This window comes from Panthera leo, chromosome B1 (genome assembly GCF_018350215.1).
Source record: "Panthera leo isolate Ple1 chromosome B1, P.leo_Ple1_pat1.1, whole genome shotgun sequence".
Taxonomy (NCBI): Eukaryota; Metazoa; Chordata; class Mammalia; order Carnivora; family Felidae; genus Panthera; species Panthera leo.
Window position 1 is genome coordinate 116,462,031 of NC_056682.1, and position 20,811 is coordinate 116,482,841.

Below are 20,811 nucleotides of genomic sequence, written 5' to 3' on the forward strand. Positions count from 1 at the left end.
TTTTGATTTATGTACTTATTTTCATAAATTAAAATTCAGTGAATGGAGCCTTTTTTTGGGTAATACCAGATGAAAAATATTCTAAGCCCAATTTGACACAATAATTTAACTATTGATCCAGAATGATTGTTCTGTATTTTTAAAGGCACATATTTTTTCATATATATATATATATATATATATATATATATATCTCAATATATACACACACACACATATATATACACATACAGACACACACATATACATATATGTGTGTCTATATATACATATATGCTTGTTAGAGATATTTTTCATATTGGTCAGGTTCATAATAAATTAGTGTTTTGTATCTTATTGTTGTTGATGTTAACTTTAAAAGAACTCACCATATCTTGATGTTGACACATTTCTTAAAATAGAATAATGAAATATATCAGGTACAATTTTAGCAAAAGGCTGAAAATAAATCAAAGCATAAATTGCAAATTACATTCTGGATCACATATTAAGGACAATTGTTTATGCCTATGGTTATGTATTATAAGGGAAAAATATAAAAGGATACCGTTTCTTTAATACTCTTTAACTGCCAATTGTAAATAATCAAATTTATCGAGAAAAATAAAATGATTTTAAATAAAGGTAAACAATAAAGAATAGCAAACATCATTACTTTCTAACTCGTTATGTTAGTACAAAGCAGCCAAACAGTTCTGTATAGTTTACTTTTGTCTTCTAATATCTTAAGTTGGGTCACATTTCTCCTACTTTATGTAAGTCAGCCTTGACACACGTAGATTAGTAAAATGTATGGTATCGATATGTATATCCATTAAATAAGGCTTCTAGCATGAGATTTTAGCCCATGTTTTAAAATTTGCATTTTGAAAACTATACAAAACTGCATTTTAAGTCAAAGCAATGTTAAACCCGGAGTAGACTATTTCCAAGAAGTTTCTGGTGTCTAGCCTCTACTGATGCATAAGGAAATTTTCACAAGCAACTGTCGCCACAATTTTTGTGAAAGCCGCCAAAAATAAATGCCCTACGTGTATTTTTTGTGATATAAAGACCACTGTGAGAAGCACTAAAATAGGATTCATTAGCAGCATATAGTATGGAAATATCTGCCCCATCTTCTCCTGCTAATCTGTTTCTCCACAGCCATTGTAAAACAGCCACGGTAGCAAATACATGCAACCTGACAGCAAAGCCAAGCCACTCATAGTTTACAAGTCTAGAACTTTCCTGTGACCTGCCCAAGAACCATTGCTTCATTTCACCTGAGTGTTGCTATGATGAACTTTGTTGAGGGCTCTTGGTGATATGAGGCATGGTTAAAAATAATAAGCACACTGATGATTTTATGAAATTGTGGCCAACATAATCCAGAGAAACTAAACTATTTGGAGATTAGTTTTTCTGGCCTGCAAAACGCAGGTTTACAGATATGAAGTCAATCCTAGGTTTTGAATATTAAAAAAAAAAATGAGGGATGAGAAACCCTAAAGAACTGAACCCACCTATTATCCAAATGTATGCCTATTTTCTAGTGTATGGTTTACTTCACTGTAAATTAATTACAAAATGCACAAATGCTAGGTTAAGCATAACCTTAGAAAAGCAAATGATGCAATGCCCCAGACTAAGACTGATAAAATTACCACATGCTCCAGACAGGAGTCGCACAGCCTCTTAAGCAAAGAGCACAGCATGACATATGCACATTTTACAGGTGACAAATGCCAGGTACATGCATGAAAGGAAAAGGTCCTTCCTGACACTGCACTTCTACCTCTCAACCCTAATCTGCAGCTAGAAAAAGTAGTAAATCTAAAAACTTCTCTACAATGTAACCTTAAATTTCACACTACATTTCTCATTGTCAAAAAAATTTATATTATATATTAGCCTGGCAAACTCTATTCATAGACAACAATCCAACCCTGGACATTTAAAGCATCAATATCCAGGACAACAGATCCCATGAACAGCATATTTTGAGTAATTTGGATGATCCCAACTTTCAGCCCACTACTTTGTAAGTCTTAGAGCTACAGAATTCATCAGAATCCAACAGAAGATTAGAGAACAGAACATTTAACAAAGCTACAAATCATTTCTTTATAGTTTCCCCCCAACTCCCCCAATTGTTTCAAAAAAATTTTTTTCTGCCTTAGTTGGGAAAAGAAACTATACATGGGAATGTCTTTGTTCTTGACTGTACACAGACACTAAGATACGATGAATCTTTTAATTCATCGATGATTTTAAAACTCAATCCAAGGGACAAAGGACCTTAAACCGCCATTATCTATGTGAAACACCATGAAATCTTTATGTAACCGTATTGAACATGGGACGATTTATCCATTAGAAGCTATTACCATAGTAAGTGTATATAAAATCAACTCTAAGCACCCAGGCATGTTAAAAAAAAACACAATAAGAGCTACAATTTGTGTTTACCTATTTGCTATTTGTGGGCATGCAAAGATTTGACTAAGTACCTACAAATTTTAACACTGAAATAAAACAGGAGGTACCAAAGGCTTTAGAAAAATATTTTGGGTGGCAGGAAGCTTATATTTGGATGTCGGTCTACGGAGGTAATTTCCATAAGTGTCACAACACATACCTTTGACCATTTAGGGATCTCTCTTAGAAACTGAATTTGAGAACTCTAAAGTATGAAAGTAAGGCTAAAGATTTTTGGGAAAGAAACATTGTTTTTGGCAAAGTAAGCATAAATCCAGAAATTTCCAATTGTTTCTTCCTTTGTGTACATCAGTGCAAATTTAAACCATGACATATTTCCTAAAATTTCACCAGAAATCAATAATATGTACAAAAGGCAACCCTAATCTTGTGATCTGATGATGCTACTTTAGGAAAACACATTGGTTCTGGAGAATTTATATAATTAATCTACAGAAAGGTTAAAAAGGTACTGACCAAATGAAATGTTCAGTTTGAAAATGAGGGTTTGTAATAAAATATAACTAGAAAAAAAATTTTTTTCCTCAAAGTCAACTACTATATTCTAAAGCTAAGAAACTGCCTGGCCTATTGATAAATTTCCCCTCCATAGTAACAAGTTCACTTAACATTGTTTCATCAGACTAAGTTATACTAAAATTCTTGAGAAATCTATGAAAGAAAATCCAAAGAACACATAAATATCTGTCACTCTTTTACCACACATAATAAAACTTTATCCTATCTGGGCTTCAATGTTAATGCATTCCTTTATGCTGGCTTTATTAGTAATTTTATTAGAAATTCTAGTATGACCATAATTATCTAATTATGCACTACTATTAATTAAGTGATGAAATCAGAAAAGTTAAAAGCTATGGAGTGTTAAAATGGAAAATTTCTTTAATTTGGTATTATTTAACTGAACTCTATAGTTAGTAACAAATCAATTTTTAGTAACTAGGTATACATTTTGCAACTAATTTGCCCTGATAGATCCCCAAGGATGCACCGTCAATCACATTAGGCCTATGCTACTGATATTTTTCTATGGTTGTAGTGACTGATATCACTTTGAAATGTTTTCAAGCCACATTATTTTGGCTGCATTGTATGATTTTTGAGAACCGATCATTTACTTGTTCCCATGAAAAAAGAGAAGGTCTTGGCCCGAGCAATGTAAACTTCTTAGCTCCCTTCTAGGTTGACTGACATAGGTAACCATTCTCAGGTTAGAGTCTTGGTTGGTATTGACCTCTGAGGAAAGGCATTCAAAGCTCCTTTCTCTGCTTCTCCTGAGGAGATGGGGTACTGACTGATTGGTGCCCTCTTAAGCCACACACTGAGCTATCTTCCTTTGAGAGAGAGAGATTCTCTGAGGACCTGTGTGCACTAGGGTTCTAGGCTCCATTGCCCCCTGGGGCTTGAGGACTGCAGGAGAACCAGTTCTTCCTCACACCCCAGTGAAAAGGAGTCAAGTTTGAGTCTGGTTAGGAACATGAAAAGTACTTACCACAGATTCCGCTTTGAGTCTATTCAGGCCTAAGTGACTTACTTATAAGAGCCCTTCATGAGATCCAGGGAAACTGGGATAAAAACTAAGGGTTATTTTGGCTCCTTTGAACATCTGCAACAATCAAGAGCTTTGGGGAAATGAGCACTGGTCAAGGAGTTTGATGTTCCTGGGTTCACTGGTCCTATTTCATTTAACAGCTCATGTAGGATAAATGATGCCTGGAGGCAATGTTTGTGCCTCATCTTTTATCCCAACCCATAATTGCTTAGAAATGAATTAAGCCATAGCAAAACGTTGATGAGCTTTTGTGCTGATATCCAATGAATACAAAAGTAACTCATACAAAATTGACAAAAAAAAATTCTCCCACTGACTTATTTGCAGAACCCCTCTATACTGGTTAATAGAAGACATCTATCTGCACTCCATTTACAAAGCCTCTGGATACCAACTCTATAAGCTGTTGACTGATCTTTAAAATAGGAAGGAAGGAAGGAAGGAAGGAAGGAAGGAAGGAAGGAAGGAAGGAGGGAAGGGGAGAGAAAGAGCAAGCCAGCAAACAAGCAAGCAGTATGGAATAGACTTTGATAATACAGCAAACTTCAGGACACAGAGAGATCCTAACTTCAAACTGTGTTTTCTAACCTGGAATTGTCCTAAAAGTCCTAAAGAGTTCACAAATCACGCTATTCTGGGCTGGACTGAGCTATCAGAAACTAAATATGTAGATAATGCTTCTTAAACTTCCCATGAACTGCGCTTTTAGAGTAAAGTTCTCGGGCGTCTGAGTGGCTCAGTCGGTTGAGCATCTGACTTCGGCTCAGGTCATGATCTCACAATTTGTGAGTTTGAGCCCCGCATAGGGCTCTGTGCTGACAGCTCAAAGCCTGGAGCCTGCTTCGGATTCTGTGTCTCCTTCTCTCTCTCTGCTCCTCCCCCGCTCATGCTCTCTCTCTCTCTCTCTCCTTCAAAAATAAATGAAAACATTAAAAAAAAAAAAAAAATTAAAGTCCTCATCTTAGATCAGAGGATCTTCTAGGAAATGGGTTTGTAAAACCACCACCAGGTGCACCCGGGTGGATCAGTCAGTTGAGAGTCTGACTCCACCTCTTGATTTCAGCAGTTCAGCTGTCCTGATCTCCAGGTTCCTGAGATCAAGCCCTGCGCCAGACTCTCCCTCCTCTCCCTCCTCCTCCCCCACCCCCTCCCCCTCCTCCTCTCCCTCTCCTTTTCCCTCTCCCTCTCCCTTCAGGACAGAAATGTTGCTGTGGCCCCTTCCACTCCACCATTCACTACTGCTCTGTGAGGGACCACATGAAAGTTTACATATGGGAAAAGCCACAATTTCCCCCAAATAACTCGTCTATCCCATAACAAACATCATGAATTGTATGAAAATGACACTTTTATTTTTCCTTTGGCTACCGGAAGCTAAGAGCCAAATTAGAAGACATATTTAGGACCGAAGTCTTACATATCTATATTTTAATAATAACTCTCCTCCCAACAACTTATCTTTTACTGTATCCTTTTTTTCCTTCCCCTAGCCCTTGTTAATTCTGTTTTTCTATTGCATGCATTCCTGGAAGCCATCTTCATATCCTTCCCCAAACAAGGTAGAACATAAACAAATAGAAACAAAGAAACCAATTCTATTATTTTTAAACTCTCTTCTAAGGAATCAAAAATAAGAAGTGGCTAAAAGGAAGGTTTCCACTGTGTAATATTATGCAAATTTGAATCTCCTTTAAGTTACATATTTTTTTTTTTAATTTTTTTTTCAACGTTTTTTATTTATTTTTGGGACAGAGAGAGACAGAGCATGAACGGGGGAGGGGCAGAGAGAGAGGGAGACACAGAATCGGAAACAGGCTCCAGGCTCCGAGCCATCAGCCCAGAGCCTGACGCGGGGCTCGAACTCACAGACCGCGAGATCGTGACCTGGCTGAAGTCGGACGCTTAACCGACTGCGCCACCCAGGCGCCCCTAAGTTACATATTTTTATCAGATAATTTATAAAAGTAAAATGAGAGTTCTTCAATTACTGTACTTACATAAGAGTAGGATGTCCCTATCACTGTAACAGTGATGATGAATATGTAAAGATACTGACTGCAACACATTTCATAAAACCAAAATACTGAAAATCACCTAAATGTGCATAGATAGGGATTTTTAAGTTAATTAGGTACACCCATATAATGGTAAACTGTACAACCATTTAAAAGAATGAGTCATGGGGGCGCCTGGGTGGCTTGGTCGGTTAAGCGTCCGACTTCGGCTCAGGTCACGATCTCGCGGTCCGTGAGTTCGAGCCCCGCCTCGGGCTCTGTGCTGACCGCTCAGAGCCTGGAGCCTGTTTCAGATTTTGTGTCTCCCTCTCTCTCTGCCCCTCCCCTGTTCATGCTCTGTCTCTCTCTGTCTCAAAAATAAATAAACGTTAAAAAAAAAAAAAAAAAAAAAAAGAATGAGTCATGCTTACATGAACTGATAAGGACTGATTTCCAAATGCAATATATGAGAAAAGAAGATAGAGAATAATCCTATTTTGTGTTATCAATTTATGAACAAAGATAATTTTGCAAATGCTTAGAAATCTCTGCAAATATCACTAAGAAACAGTTCCTGGGGGTTGGAACTAGGTGTCAGAAAAATAAGTTAGAAAGGCTTACTTTCACTACCCTCTCCCTGTCTTCGAGTCTTTTAATATTTGACTTAGGCATGCATTTAATTTTTAAAATAAAATGATTTAAGTTTACAATTAAGATAAAGGTTAGAATAACTAATAGAAAAGTTACACCTCTATGGTTTTAAAGTCACTTTTAAATCCTGGTGGAAATCCTGGCAAACGGACAAACCTCACTCCATCCTCACAATATCAGACAGTTGCCTCTGGTCAAGAAGAAACAGATGAAGAGGAGGGACAAAGGGTCCTTCACGGACTTATCAGAGGGGTTTTGGAGGGAAAGAGCAGGGATCAGAGTATCCTAGAATCAAGCAACATATCAGGTTCTGGATACGGAATTGCCAGAGCCTTAAGTCAGCAGTGCAATCCAGTCTTTTCCATCACCTACTAACTACCATGTAAGAAACCTTTGATCAATTAGTCAAAACTACGAACGCATATGTAGAAAATACTAGAACACATCCAAAACAATATTTCTTCACTGTATATTCAAGGTTACTTATTTTAGAATTGTTTGTATTAGTAAAAGATTAGAATCAACACAAATGTCCGTCAAGAAGATTCTGATTAATAAATTATGATACAGCCATGTAATAGAGTATTACAAATCCATTTTAAAAAAAAGTGAGCAGGCTCTTCATATACTGATAATAAAGAAAGCTTTCCAAGATATATTGTTAAGGGAAAGAAGGTACAGAACAATGTATACAGTGTGCCTTTCATTTGGACAAAAGAGATGGGGTAGAGAAGATATAGGAATTTGTCCATAAGTATGTAAATTCTTTCTGAAAGGTACACAAAAAGCTGATAATATTCATTGCTCTTGAGGAGGGATATATGAAAAAAAATAAGTGCATTTTCTCTGACAAAATAAATATTTTTAGAAGATTGATGGGGAAAACATTTTAACCTGCATCAAACTGGTGGGAAAGGGGTGACAATATCTATGTGTGGTGGTGAGGAAGGAAGGGGGAGTAATGAGGATTAGGCTATCAGAACCTTCCTCTCCCTCCCTTTCATCTTCAGCATGATGAAGGCCCAGCCCCTATGATAGATATCTTCCATTACTCACCAAGGGATGCTGCATGGACTCCCTCAACATCACTGGATTATCGCTTTAAAAGCATTCAGTTGATTCAAAGGACTCAAAATGCATATAACCTGAATTCTACAGATAAAATGCACCCTTCAAAAATGCTATTACATTTGCTGTAACAGGGAATGAGGGAGGAAAAACACACCTGTATTTTTCAAAGCTTATCCAAAAGTTCTCAAGCAGAAACACAGTGTTGTTTCTGGGGCCAGAAGTGCGTCCTTGGTACCAGTGTGGACGTGTACATGCACTCTGAAGCAGCACATGTAGCAGCTGACTGTGCAGTGACGAGAGTGCTTCCCTTTACGTGGCCTGACGTCCCAGCTTGTGAAGCACTAACATTTCCAATCCATAAAGGTTAAGGCCTTTCCAGATTAACTCTATGAAGGGATCTTAGGGAATCAGTAGATCTTAAAAGTATTATATAAAGATCAGAAGAGAATGAAGAAACAAAGTCATTTCTGGGAAACTTAACTTTCAAGACTCCACATACTCAAAAACTACCTGTTTGAAAAGTACAAACTTCTTCAACACTGATTTTAGTCTGGAATCTGCATTCCAAGACCACTTGAAGTTACTCAAAGTACATGGTGTTCTTAAATAACCTTTTCACGGAAAGTGGTAGTTGAATAATCTTAAAAACTCCACTTCCTGAGGATTTGGAGATGCGGGTTTCGTGCTGAAAAGTAGTTATAAGATTGTCCACTGAACTGCTTTTACTCCTACCACAAAAACAAAACAAAACAAAAAAACCCAAAAAAACCCAAAAGCAAAGAACCAAAAATCTGCATACCCACCCCCAAAATAGAGGAGGAAGCTAACAACTTTAAAATAGTGAAGTGTGCCCAGCTCCATTAAACTGGACCCAGGACCTGCCGGCCATCTTCAACACAGCTCCCACCTGAGACTCCCAGTTTCTCTTGCACATGTGACTGTATGAGCATAAAAAGGTTTATCTCTCACATTCAATGGAGGTTGCTAGCGCTGTTGAGTAAACATGGAAAGGCACTCACTAGGAATAACCTCTCTTTTAAGCACTATGTGTGACCTTCAAAGCCAATTCCAGTATTTCTCATTTACTCTTGATTATTTCAAAGAAAAATTTTCAAAATCTCAATAAGCAAAGAAAGGTGTAATCTATATAATTGTGTGACTGAGGACAGGAAACGAGTATAGGGAGCAAAAATCAATAAATCACGTTCCATTTCAAGTTTCTGAACCTAGATACAAGTAACAAATGAAATATGAAATCTAAATGTTTCACTGACTAAATCAAAATCTCTACTAAAACTAATAACCTTTTCATTTGAAGTACAGAAAGAATTTAACAATTTGCTCTTCAGTCTTTCCGGTCATCCACAATCCTTAGCCAGTAATATATATTATCCAGCAAAATTATTTGACAACTCCAAAATAGTTTCAGAATAAATTACTGTTTCTCGGTCCCTATGTCACACTAGCCTATAAATTTATTTAACATTGATAAGAATTCAAAAGTTTCACTTTCCAGGACAATTGTACAGTTTTAGCCTTTGCTAACCTCAGGGAGGAGGTGGGAAGAAATGAGGTTTAGAACTAATAAAGTCAACCTCTAGGTATAGGTTTTATATCGTTCCAAAAACCTTCAGAAAAACATAACAGAACAGCTGCATTTTGCCTCGTTTTAAGGAAAAATGATACAAAACCACCCGAATTCACGTAATTTCCTTCGGAAACCACAAAATGCTCAGTGACCGCCAAAGAACTCAGAAACTGACGATCTTTGTCGAAACACAGAACTTGTATTTTGGATTTTTCTTCATACCTCTAAAGAGTGCTTTGGACGGAAACACTACTGTCATAGCTACGTATGCAACCAAATATCTAAAGTAAACCAAAAGACAACCACGTAGAAATACAATATTTAACCTCCACACTCTTTCTGCCTTAAGGAAGCTCTCAGATGGAGTTCAGAGCTGCAACGCATCTGAGAAATCTACTTGTAAAATAAAAAGACTGCAGCTGAGAAAAGTTAACTAGCTAACCAGGTATAAAAGTCAGAGACACTCAGGTGTCCCAAACCATCTGGTGCTTTCAGTTAAGAGCTGGTTCCACAGCATACGCGGTTGTTTTAAATAAAATACACAGCCCCTGAGAAATCTTTTGTACAGAGATCTCCACTTGTCAGGAGAAATTGTTGAAATCACTAAAACGAAGTATACCATTAATATGATGGGAAAGTGAAGGAATAGATTAATTACAGAACAAGAAACAAGTATTTTGTGACAAATCTAATTAAGGTGCTGTGTGCTGTACATATAGAACTATCAGTGCGTTGTGATTAAGAAAATTTCCCTTTACCATAAAGAGTCACAATCAACAGTCCATGAAGATAAAGCCCAAGACAATTAGAAGTCAAGTTTTGAATTCTCAATATGTAGATATCTGTTTAAGAGTCAAGAACGGAGGTAGGTGGAGGGATAGGTTACATAGATGATGGGGATTAAAGAGGGCACCAGTCGTGATGAGCACCAGGTACTGTATGGAAGTGTTGAATCACTATATTGTACACCTGAAATATTACACTGTATGTTAACTAACTGGAGGTTAAATAAAAACTTCTTTAAAAGAATATAAAACAAAGAATCAAAGGATAGAGAGAAGGGTATGCCCTCTCAAAGGAGTATGAAAACACAATCTGCCTGTTTCTGGACCAGGTCTTACTTTCCACAGCCAGGCAGGAACGTTGGGATAGAATGTCAGGTGGCACGGGCAGGAAGCAGGAAGACAGCTCCTCTGCCTGTCTGGGTAGCATCGTTCTTCCTCAGTTCCTGCGGGAAGGATGAGAAGTCTGCCTGACGGGGGCTTGGTGGCTAGACACCGTGACCTGGGGCAGAGGCTGAGCAACACTAGCACCCTGCAAAGTCAACTGGCCTCTCCAAACAAGCCCATATAAAGGAAAGTAGCAAGTGAACATGAAAAGCAGCATGTTCTATGTAAATACATATATTTGACTCACATGAATAGAGTCAAAATGGCTTACATATGCTCAACCAAGTGGATTAAACACCAAAGGGTCACCGAACTAGACCGTGAGAGCTGATAAGAAACATAATGAGGGCATGGCTTCCCCCCACTTCCACACATCTTCTAAGGGACAAATCTGGAGGTTCTGTGTCTAGGTAAGAATAGTTTCCTTTTGCTTTGCTGTGCTAATTTGAAGGAAAATTCCTAACTGAATCATTCAGAAACACAAGAACCAGGGGACCTTGGATAAGGAAAGGAGAACGGTCCTCATGGGTAAGAACTCTAAAATTATCGAAGGATCAGAAAGGCAAAAACATTTTTCACAGTAAATTTCCCAGAAGCTCTCTGGAAGTTTTGTAGGTAATCCATTACCTACAAGTGTAAGTGTTTAAAGAACAGCAAGGCATTTTTTTCCTTGAATAAATGTAGTGACAAAAACATTTAATTTTTTTAAATTAAAAGTTTCCTTTAAAAACTAATCGGGAGCTTTCTGTTTGTCCCCAGCAAGCCTCTCTTTGGTGCTCTTCTTCCTACTTTGAGCTGACCTCTGGCCCCCACATTCCTCCACCTGTTTATAGCAAAACAAAGATGGGGGGAACTCTAAGCTGACAAGAGACATTTGGACCATCTGGGATTCTGCAAAAACAAAACTTACACAAGGAAACATCCATCTTTGAATTTGTTTTTTTGTTGTTGTTGTTTTTTTTTTTTTTTTTTTTTACAAGTTTGCCATCTATAATATCAATGGTAAAGATCCATCTGGCCCTTTTTAATTTAAAGGCTTTTTATTTTATTGTATCACTGAGAATCTTAGAATCATTTTTTAAATTTTGGCAGTATAAATGCAAAAATACATTTATCATGCCTAGAAAACAAAGAATCTGATAGCATGGGTGTGTCCCATCCCACATCATCAAACACATACATACTATTTACTCTGTGCCAGGAATTGTTTTATGTGCTTTACCAATAACTCATTTACACCTCAGGTATGGTCCTATGAGGTGTTGTACTCAAACACAGAGAGGTCGAATCACTTGCTCAAGGTCACACAGCTAATAAGCAGTGGAACTGAAATTTAAACCCAGGCAGTCTAGCTCCAGAGTCCATGTTCCCCTCCATTATGCTGCCTCTCAAACTTCCGCCAATTCTCAGGTAAGGTAAGCTGTGATTTGTGCAGGATCTATACATTTTTATAACATTATCATTTCAATAATTGACTCATGTCATTGTAGCAGCTTCCACAGATTCTCAAGGAATAGGAAGAAAGATAAATACTATCAAATGCTACACTTCACCACTTTACACTCTGTTAGAAACAAAACGACGGTATAGAAAATAATAAAATGGTGGCTCATTTCTGCTGGGAAAAATACTCTGCTAGGAACTTCCTCGGATGTTGGATGTTTAAATTCGGTAATGCCACTGAAACTGTGCAAGGTCTTTACGTTCATTTAAATTCAGAATCACCAAGCTGGTGTATACTAGAGAAAATGTAACTACATGTAAAAAGGCAAAACAGCTCTTAGAAGCTCTTTCCGGGGAACTCCACGGTTGATGAACCTCTAAGACACAGAGGAATTTTCTCCTTGGAATTCTTTTAGCACATCTGGCAGAGTGCACATGGACTCCTCCGCCTCTGCCGGCCGTCCACTCTGGCACTCTGTCTGCAGGGACAGTGCGCTCCACTTTGCTCGGGGCACTCTGCCAGAACAGCCTTGTCCTCCGTCGGGCTGGGAGACCCTGCACACCCCAAAGCACTTTAATAATCCTGACAATTAAGGCAGCAAAGGGGGAAATTACCTCCATTCCCGCAAAGAAACTACTCATGTTTTTTATTTGGGGACGGTGTGGTATGTGTGTTGAGCCCATCCTCTCTTCACGCTTTGATTATCAAAAGCGGATTGCTCTTCAATTTCCACACCTGTGGCCTCCAGCTGTGCAAATGCTTCTTGACACTGTGGTATAATGGGCAGAAGACTATTCCACCAGGCACCATTCTTCTTTTTGACCATCTTCCCTTAAAAACAACTAACCAGTGGAGAGGCGCCTGGGTGGCTCAGTCAGTTAAGCATCCGACTTCAGCTCAGGTCATGCATGATCTCGCGGTTCATGAGTTCAAGCCCCATGTCGGGCTCTGTGCTGACAGCTCAGGGCTGAAGCCTGCTTCAGATTCTGTGTCTCCCTCTCTCTCTCTGCACTCCCCCCCCCCCACCCAAACCCGCTCATGCTCTGTCTCTCAAAAATGAATAAATGTTTAAAAACTTAAAAAGAACTAACCTGTCAGGCACAGCAGCTTTGCCTAGTTCTTTTGTTTACTGGAAACTGGAGTTACCATCATCTCCCTTAAAAGACGAAATGGCCCAACAGTGTAAAAAGTCTAGCCCAGTGCCTTGCAGGTAACAGAAAAACCTTAGTCCCCTTTTACCTTTCCATCTCCAACCAGAGATGTCAACCTGTTAATATTATCCTCCCTCCTTCTTCGCAAAGTTAAGGGCAGATATCATGCACAATTCTCAAAGATGGACATAGCTGTGGGAACTCCTAGCTTCCCTGAATTTAAATTTATTCCTCCCACGGCCAACACATCTGTAGGGCTCTGCCCTGTCTGGCTCCAGCCTTCCTCACTTCACTTCTCTATTCCTCTAAGCTCCTTTCTCGGGAGCACTGGGATATGAGGAATCCAACTGTGTTCCCATCATCCCACCAGACATGACAGATGCCCAGAAATTTACTTGATCATTTGCAGAGTTTCTTGTAGGGGAATAGAATACAATTTTGAGATCCCAATACAGTTGCTGGGAACCAATTTCTCAAACTTCCATGATGTGGTTCTAATTTCTACTATTAAAATATCCATGGAAAAGGTAAAAAATCAGTACTCTGATGTGGCACTTATTCCATGATGTTGATTACTTACAGAAAATAAAAACTATGCTATTTCAGAGGTGTTATTTGATTACTGTGGGTGGTCTATTTAGAATAGTCAATACAATCTCACTTCAAAAAAAAAAAAAAGGCTTTACAAATAGGCTACCTTCCACAACAGGTATGGTAAGGATTATATTAGTGCTATAAGGTTCAGAGACTGTTTAGTGTAAATACAGTCTAGACTCATTATCTTACCTCCATCTCAGAGTCTGGAGCACAGAAAAGAAAAAGCCTGATGAGAAAACAGGAGCTGGGGATATTGGGGACAAATGCTAAAGCATCATACGTGGCTCTTCTGTGACTGACAAAGCTGGTCCCTTGCTACATACAGCTGGCTCCGGTTGAAAGAGGCAAGATAAGGAGTCAGGAACTGAAAACTCCCGTGTCAGAACCACACCACCAAGTCTTGCTCAGTAATGAGCCCACTGATGTGCAGAGTGAAGCCATGAATAATGGTGGAAAGCCGTACCCCATAGGGAGCTGAAGTTCCCAGAGAGGATACTCACGCTGACACTGTCCCCAGGACCGGCGGGCCCAGCCCCAGCAGCAGTCAATCCTCCCACCATAACGACACAGGCCAATGGATGACACTATTTGCCTGGGCCACCTACCAAACAAAAAGATTCAAAATAAATAAAGATACTTTTGAAATTAAAAATTATTTCCTCTGGTATTACTTTTAAAAAAGAATTTAAATCACACCCAACAATCTACTATGAACTCTTTCCTGCCAGCAGAAATTTAAGGATAAAACTCAGGAAAATAGTTCTGCTGTGATCTAGTTCCAAATTTCAGACAGTTAAACATATGTACTACACACAGGAGCACGGTGAAAAGGAGGGGAAGATCCTTTGTAATATGGAAATAGCATCAGCTAAAACCAAGAATTCTCAAGGCTGACACTCACAGGGTGGTTTCTGAAGCTTGAAATAAAACAGATTCCTCAAAGACCCACACCTGTTACTTGGGGGAAAACCAGTTTTGACTGATTTATCATAAACTGAAAAGTATTAAATAATATGACATGTCAAAGCAGAAAGAAAAAAAAAATCTGCCTTACATTTTCTGCCTTGGAAAGGAGAAGATGTGGGAAGGGGCAGAAAGATGGGAGTCCTCAAAATCAAATGAAACAGATCTCTTTTCGAGATAGGACTCTTTGGCAGAAAATGTTCCCAGAAAATAAAGAAGTATTAGAAAAAGAAGTCTAAATAAAACCTGGAAGAGTTTAAAGTGTAGCTAACATCTCAAGTGTCCCTGTGGTTTGAAACTTTCCTGCATCAACAATCCCTGTTATCTTCCTCATTAATGTAAATAAGGACTAAAAGTATTCAATTTCAAGGATACCAATTTATCCACCAGGTTCCACTTTGACACCTTATTTGGTAAATCGTTTCTTTTAGATTCCCACCTGACTTTTTACTCCCACAGGCTCAATATTTTAATTGGCTGTTTTAAACTTAAAGCTACCTTAAAAATCTTAACGCAATACCATGTGATGTATTTCTTATTGCAAATGTGTGCGTGCTAGAAATGCACAACACGTGGGCAAAGAATTGCTTTAATAAAATAAAACAGCCTCTGGCCGCTACCCACATTTTCTTAAACACTCCTAATCTTTTCAATTCCCGTTTCTTTTATCTCCCCTTATGCCCGCGAGCACAAAGCACAAAATAACCTCGAACTTTCTATTTCCTCCAACCAGGTGGTAAACAAGCGGTAGCTCTTCTAAGCGCTCCACTGGTTCTCCTCGGTTCCTGTTCCCCTCCAGGTACAAGAAAGCCAATCAATCGTGGAATTGATTCGTTCAAAGATTACAAGGAAAACAGGTGCGGCTGTCTTTGGGGCTGCTCAGAAGGCTACCTGGAGGGGTTAGGGCGGGGGGGTCTCTGAAAGAGGAAAACTGGATGGCGTGTGACCCAGGTTAAAATCTCTCCCGGCTGCTCCAGCCTGGTTTGTGCACCGGCCGCAGCGCTCGGCTTTCGGAGCGGGTCTGGTCTACAATTGCAAGGAGGTGGAATAACCAAGCACGCCCTCCTGACCGACAGACACAAACACACACACCCGCCAGAGCGGATCCCGCGGCGGGAAGAGAGCGCCGCGCGCCGCCGCCAGGGGAGCGGCTGAGTGACAGCGGCGACGGAGCCGGGGGTTGTTGGAACCTGTCAGAGCACGCTGCAGCCCGGCTCGCCCGAGGTCTCGTGAGCGGTGTGTGCGTGCGTACACATACACAAACACACACGTAGCGCTCCCCTCCTTTCAGTCCTTATTTCGAGTCCTCCTCCCGCAAGCAAACCAAGTGCGGAGGCAAACGGGTCCTCCCTGGAAGCCCAATCGCTTCCTCGCCCCTACCCTTTGTGTGAGCGGCTCTGACAGCTTCAGGCCGGGATCTGGCCCGGGCATCTGGAAGTTTCCCCGCGGAAGGGCCGTGGGGAAATCTAAATCAAGAGCCAGAGTTTCCTGACCAAAGGTGTCCTGCGCATCACCTCGGCTTAGGAGCTAGCCCGCGCCCTCCGAGCCCCGGGGCCGGGCTCCAGCCTTCCTCCTTCCCTAGCCCTGATTCCCGATCCGGGAGCTGGGAGCCGCGGCTGGGTTCCAGGACTCGAAGGGGTCGCCCTCCCCAGCCCCGGGCAGCCACCGGTCTGGAGAGCGGTTCGACGGCTCTCCTCCTGCCGACGCCGTGCGGTGGCCCAACTTCTGGCCGGGTAGACTCCTCTCTGACCTCGCAGCCGGGCGGGGAGAGGGAACCCCAGCACCGCGCCCGCGGAATTAGCTCTGGAAGGAGGAGAAGAGGGCGCCCCGGGGCCCAACCCACCTCACGTCGAACTCGGCAGCCGCCTGCAGGTAGAGCGAGGAGCCGAGCACCAGAGCCAGGAGGAAATCCATGTCGGGCGGCGAATGCACCGCTGCGCGCGGGGAACAGGTTGGGGGTGCTGGGAGAGGACGAGAGGCGCGCTCGTCCCCTCGGCTCCAGGGAGGAGCTGCGGGCGCCGCGGCGACTGCTGCAGCTGTCGGAAGAGAGCGGCGCGGCGAGCAGCCGGAGCAGGTCTGCGGCGCGGCGCCCGGAGCCCCCTCTGGCTCCCTCCCCGCGAGGGGAGGTGCTGTAGGGGGAGCTGCGCCGCCCGCGGGGAGGGGCGCAGGGGGCGGGGGGGGGTGGGGGTGGGCGCGTGCGCCCGCCTCACCGCCCTCCCAGGCCGGGGCCGGGGGTGTGGGCGCTTGGCCCCTCCGCGGAAAGCTCGGGAGCTGGAGCGCTGAGGGAAGCAGCGTCTGTTGAGGGCCAGCCAAGTGGGGCAGGCGCCAGGCTGCGAGGAAAGTTGCAAGCCCGGCCTGGGCGAGGGAACGCAGGGCGCTCCGCAGGGAAGAGTGAGCCAGGGAGGGAAAGGACCCGGGGCGAAGGTGCGCGCTTCGCGGGTTCCGCCTGAACAGGTGGTGACCGCAGGGGCTAACAGCAGCTTCCGCCGGGGGCGGAGAAGCCCAAGACGGGAGACGTTTGTGGGGCTGGAGCTGAGCAGTGTCTGCAGTGAGTGAAACCACAGCACGACTGCACGACTTGGACAAATTAGCAAAGGCAAACTCCGGGAGTTTGCTTCTCCCGCAGAGTTGGCAAAGGCATATTTTTTTATTTTGTAACCAACCGAAAGAAATGTTTGGCTCTCCAGTCGAGTTTTGCAGAAGAAACGTGCAGGCTGTTTTCTATCTTTGCCAGCTCAACTTCGAGCACGTTAGAACGATAGCAAAGGCTGCCCTTCCAGGGGCACGTGCAGGCCATAGAGGGAGGGCTGTTACTACTTAGCAGCCTGTGGTGCCTGATCATGGGGAGATCATTTAGAAACCATTTTAAACAATCTTTGTTCTGCTGTTGCAGAGTAAAAAATAATGTACTAAAAGACTGTTCAAATGAAAACACACAACGATCATTGTAAAATGCACGTAAAAACATATATCCTTTGAGTCATCCCTCTTCTCAAACCCTGCCCCAATGACTCCATCTCTCATACCTCTCAGGCCTAATCTCCTATTCTCTCTCTTTCCCTAGCCCATGACTTCCATGTGTTCCTCGCACACCTCAGGCGTGCCCCTGCCTTTGGGCCATTGACTGGCAGATACTTTACCTGGATATCTACATGGTTCACTTTCTCACTTCAGGCTTTGATTAAAAGTTACCTCTTGAAGGAATTCAGCCTTTAAATTTGCTAATTTACAGCTGCAAATCGGCCCCCTCAGGATGCCCCATGATTTGTTCTACCTTGTTCTTTTCTCCATAGCACTCACCTTCCGGTGTCCTGTATAATTTATTTCTTGTTTGTATGTCTGTCTTTCTGGTAGAATGCAAACTCTTCAAGGGAAAGTTTCTTCTTTAGTGCCCAGAACAGTGCCTGGCACGTACTAGGTGCTCATAAATGTTTGTTGAATGAATTTGTTATATTACAAACATTTTTCTACCTTTATTTTCTTTTTGAGGTTTCTCCAACTTCAGTTTTTTAATGGAAAGTTCTGTGGCAGTGTGAGCTCACTATCCTGATTTCTTAGTGTGTATAAAAACAGGAATTTTATGCAAGAAAAGGAAAAATAATGGTCTCAACTTAAACGACTCTTTGATTTCCAAGTTGTTTTCTGTTAGCAAAACAAGTTTCTATTTTAATCTCAGGAAATATCCATGCCAATTCAGTCTTGGGACATTATTTTAGGCAAACAGCTTGGTGTCATCTATTTCAGATCTTTCTAATGAAGTCCAAAAATGTAGGAGTCAAAATATTTTTTCTGCAGAAAATCAAATTTTTGTAAGTGTAATGTAGGCTCGGTTCCAGGCTACTTCTTAGCCGTTTTCTTTGTTTATTGGTTCCTGGATTGGATTTGCAAATAAACCTCCCCAGAGCAATGGATGGTTATTGAGAAGGGGCTAACCTATAGGCTAAAAGCTAGAGATAGAAGGAAAGAAGGACATGACAGATGAAAATAGGACAATATCTGGAAAAAATGTGTAATGCCTCATCAGCATGCCTTTAAAATTTTTTTTTCCATATCTTTTTCTTTGGCTTAGAAAACACTCCATTCATCTTCTTCATTTGGATACTCTCCACTTGCCCTTTGGGTCCAAGTTTAGCTGACATTTACCCAGGAAGCCCTTTCTGACTTTTTGCTTGGCTGAGACTCCTGTGGTGTAATTACACCATCACGCATCCCATATTGTAACTTGTAATGCAATGTGTTTAATGCACTGCTTTTCTACCACTCTGAGTTCTGTGAGACATTAACAAATAGGAGGGCAAGGGCACAAGGCTTCAGTAAATATTAAATGTTGGGTCAGACGGAACTGAATTCTTCCTGGCGAACTTGAGCTTCTCCCTTGAGTAAGTAGTAGCTAATTATATCAGTCTTTGTTGAATCGTGGAATGAGGAGACCCTACAGGAATTCCAAGGTCTAACTGGTTGGTATGCTACAATTATGACCACCATTCCAGAAACAAGGTGAAATTCCCATGGGGGTGACATTTCACTATCTCAGTCTTAAAAACAAGACAGAACCAGATGAAAACAGTTTGCTTTTAGCAATACCTGTACTTTTCCAAGAGGACAACTTTTTGGTTAGGTTTCCTACCCAATAATGTCACCTTGCAAGTGGTAATCCCAATGTTCTCACAAATAATTATCACTGATCACAATGTGATACAGGTAAGTAACAAAACAGGACCAAACAAACACAACTTCAAACACTTGGACATTAGAAGCTCTTAATTGTTTCATCTTTTTTTTTTTTTTTTCCCAACAAATATTTATTGAGAGCCTACAATGTAGTGGCCATTTCTTGGTACTAGGACTTCAGCTGGGAAACAGACAAGTTGTGCCCTGAGAGTTTATACTGGGGGGTGGAGGGGTGGGGAATAAAAGGGGACAAGCAAGGAGGAGTAAGTGCTATGAAGAGAGGGTAAAGGTGTAAAGAGAGAGTAAAGGAACAGTAAGGTGGTAAGAGATGGGGTGTGATTTTAAGTAGAGTGATTTGCTCCCCTCTGGGGAGGTGACATTTAAGCAGAGACCGAATAAAGTGAGGATATGTGGTAGGGGTAGTGTCCAGGCAGAGGGTAGAGAAAATGTGTTTTCTCTATCAGGTTCTCATAGTCGCTGTCAGCAAGCTCTTTCTCCCCCTATCCCATAAACAGTGGTGCCATAGGGACAGGATAACTGCTTTAAAAACTCCTATTAAGGGGGTGCCTGGGTGACTTAACTGGGTAAGCATCTGACTTTAGCTCAGGTCATGATCTTGCGGTTTGCGTGTTCCGGCCCTGAACTGGGCTTTCTGCTGTCAGTGAGTCTGCTTTGAATCCTGTCTCCCTCTCTCTCTGCTCCTCTGTGCATGCACACGCGTACTCTCTCTCTCTCAAAAATAAACGTTAAAAAAGAACTGGTAAGAAAAGAGAAGGATGAGGAACACACAGCTACTTACTGCAGTTTTGACTCCAAGCTAAGCAAGAATTATAGAGATTCTGTGCTCCAGCAGTGGAAGAATTGCCTTGGTCAGACAGTCAGCTCACCTCCGCTTCTACAACCTTGTCCATTCATCTTTCATAGCCACCCACATCAGAAGGGACCCTTGGAGCATGTGTCTTCCTTGGGGCTCTTACATCACTTACAGCTCTTTTTCTACTGGTACAACTTAAGGATCTGAGTGCTGCTTTCAGGAGCTAACAGAAACAGATATTTTCAGGCCAGACTCATGGTTTCTGTGGCTACAAGATTTCTTTAAAAACCCTAATCTAATTGTTTCCAGTCAGTTCCTTGTACCAATAACAATAACCAAAATCTTTAGTCCTCTTTCTTAGGCCTGCTTTATTTCTTTGCTTCCTTATATCCATACCTTACTCTTTCATCTTAATGGAAGCCACCTTGAAGCTAGCTAAAATAATAGATTTGATTGGGAAGGTAACACCCTTATTCTGATCCTTGCCACAGGCTTAGATCCCTTTACTGATATTAATGTTTGGGGGTATCCAAGCAGTTGTCTTTTTCAATCCTAGGAGGCCCCACATTTCTGGACATTCTCATTTCTTTCTATTCCTGCTTGCAAAGCAGCCAGTTTTTGGCTGAGCTCATCTCTTTCTTAAGATACCTTATAAAAGCAACAAG

At 41.4% G+C, this 20,811-nt stretch overlaps 1 protein-coding gene across 4 annotated transcripts in view; it reads right to left on the minus strand.

Annotated features, from left to right (window-relative positions):
* NPNT (nephronectin) overlaps positions 1-16,766 on the minus strand; it is an 82,610-nt gene extending 65,844 nt beyond the window's left edge. For all 4 annotated transcript variants that reach the window (XM_042935765.1, XM_042935763.1, XM_042935764.1 and 1 more), the window contains exons 1-2: positions 16,505-16,766; positions 14,199-14,299 (exon numbers count right to left, since the gene is read on the minus strand). In XM_042935765.1, coding sequence (XP_042791699.1) covers positions 14,199-14,299; positions 16,505-16,575 — 172 coding nt within the window. In that variant the 5' untranslated portion in view covers positions 16,576-16,766. The remainder of the gene's footprint in view (positions 1-14,198; positions 14,300-16,504) is intronic.
* Positions 16,767-20,811: the final 4,045 nt, after the last annotated feature.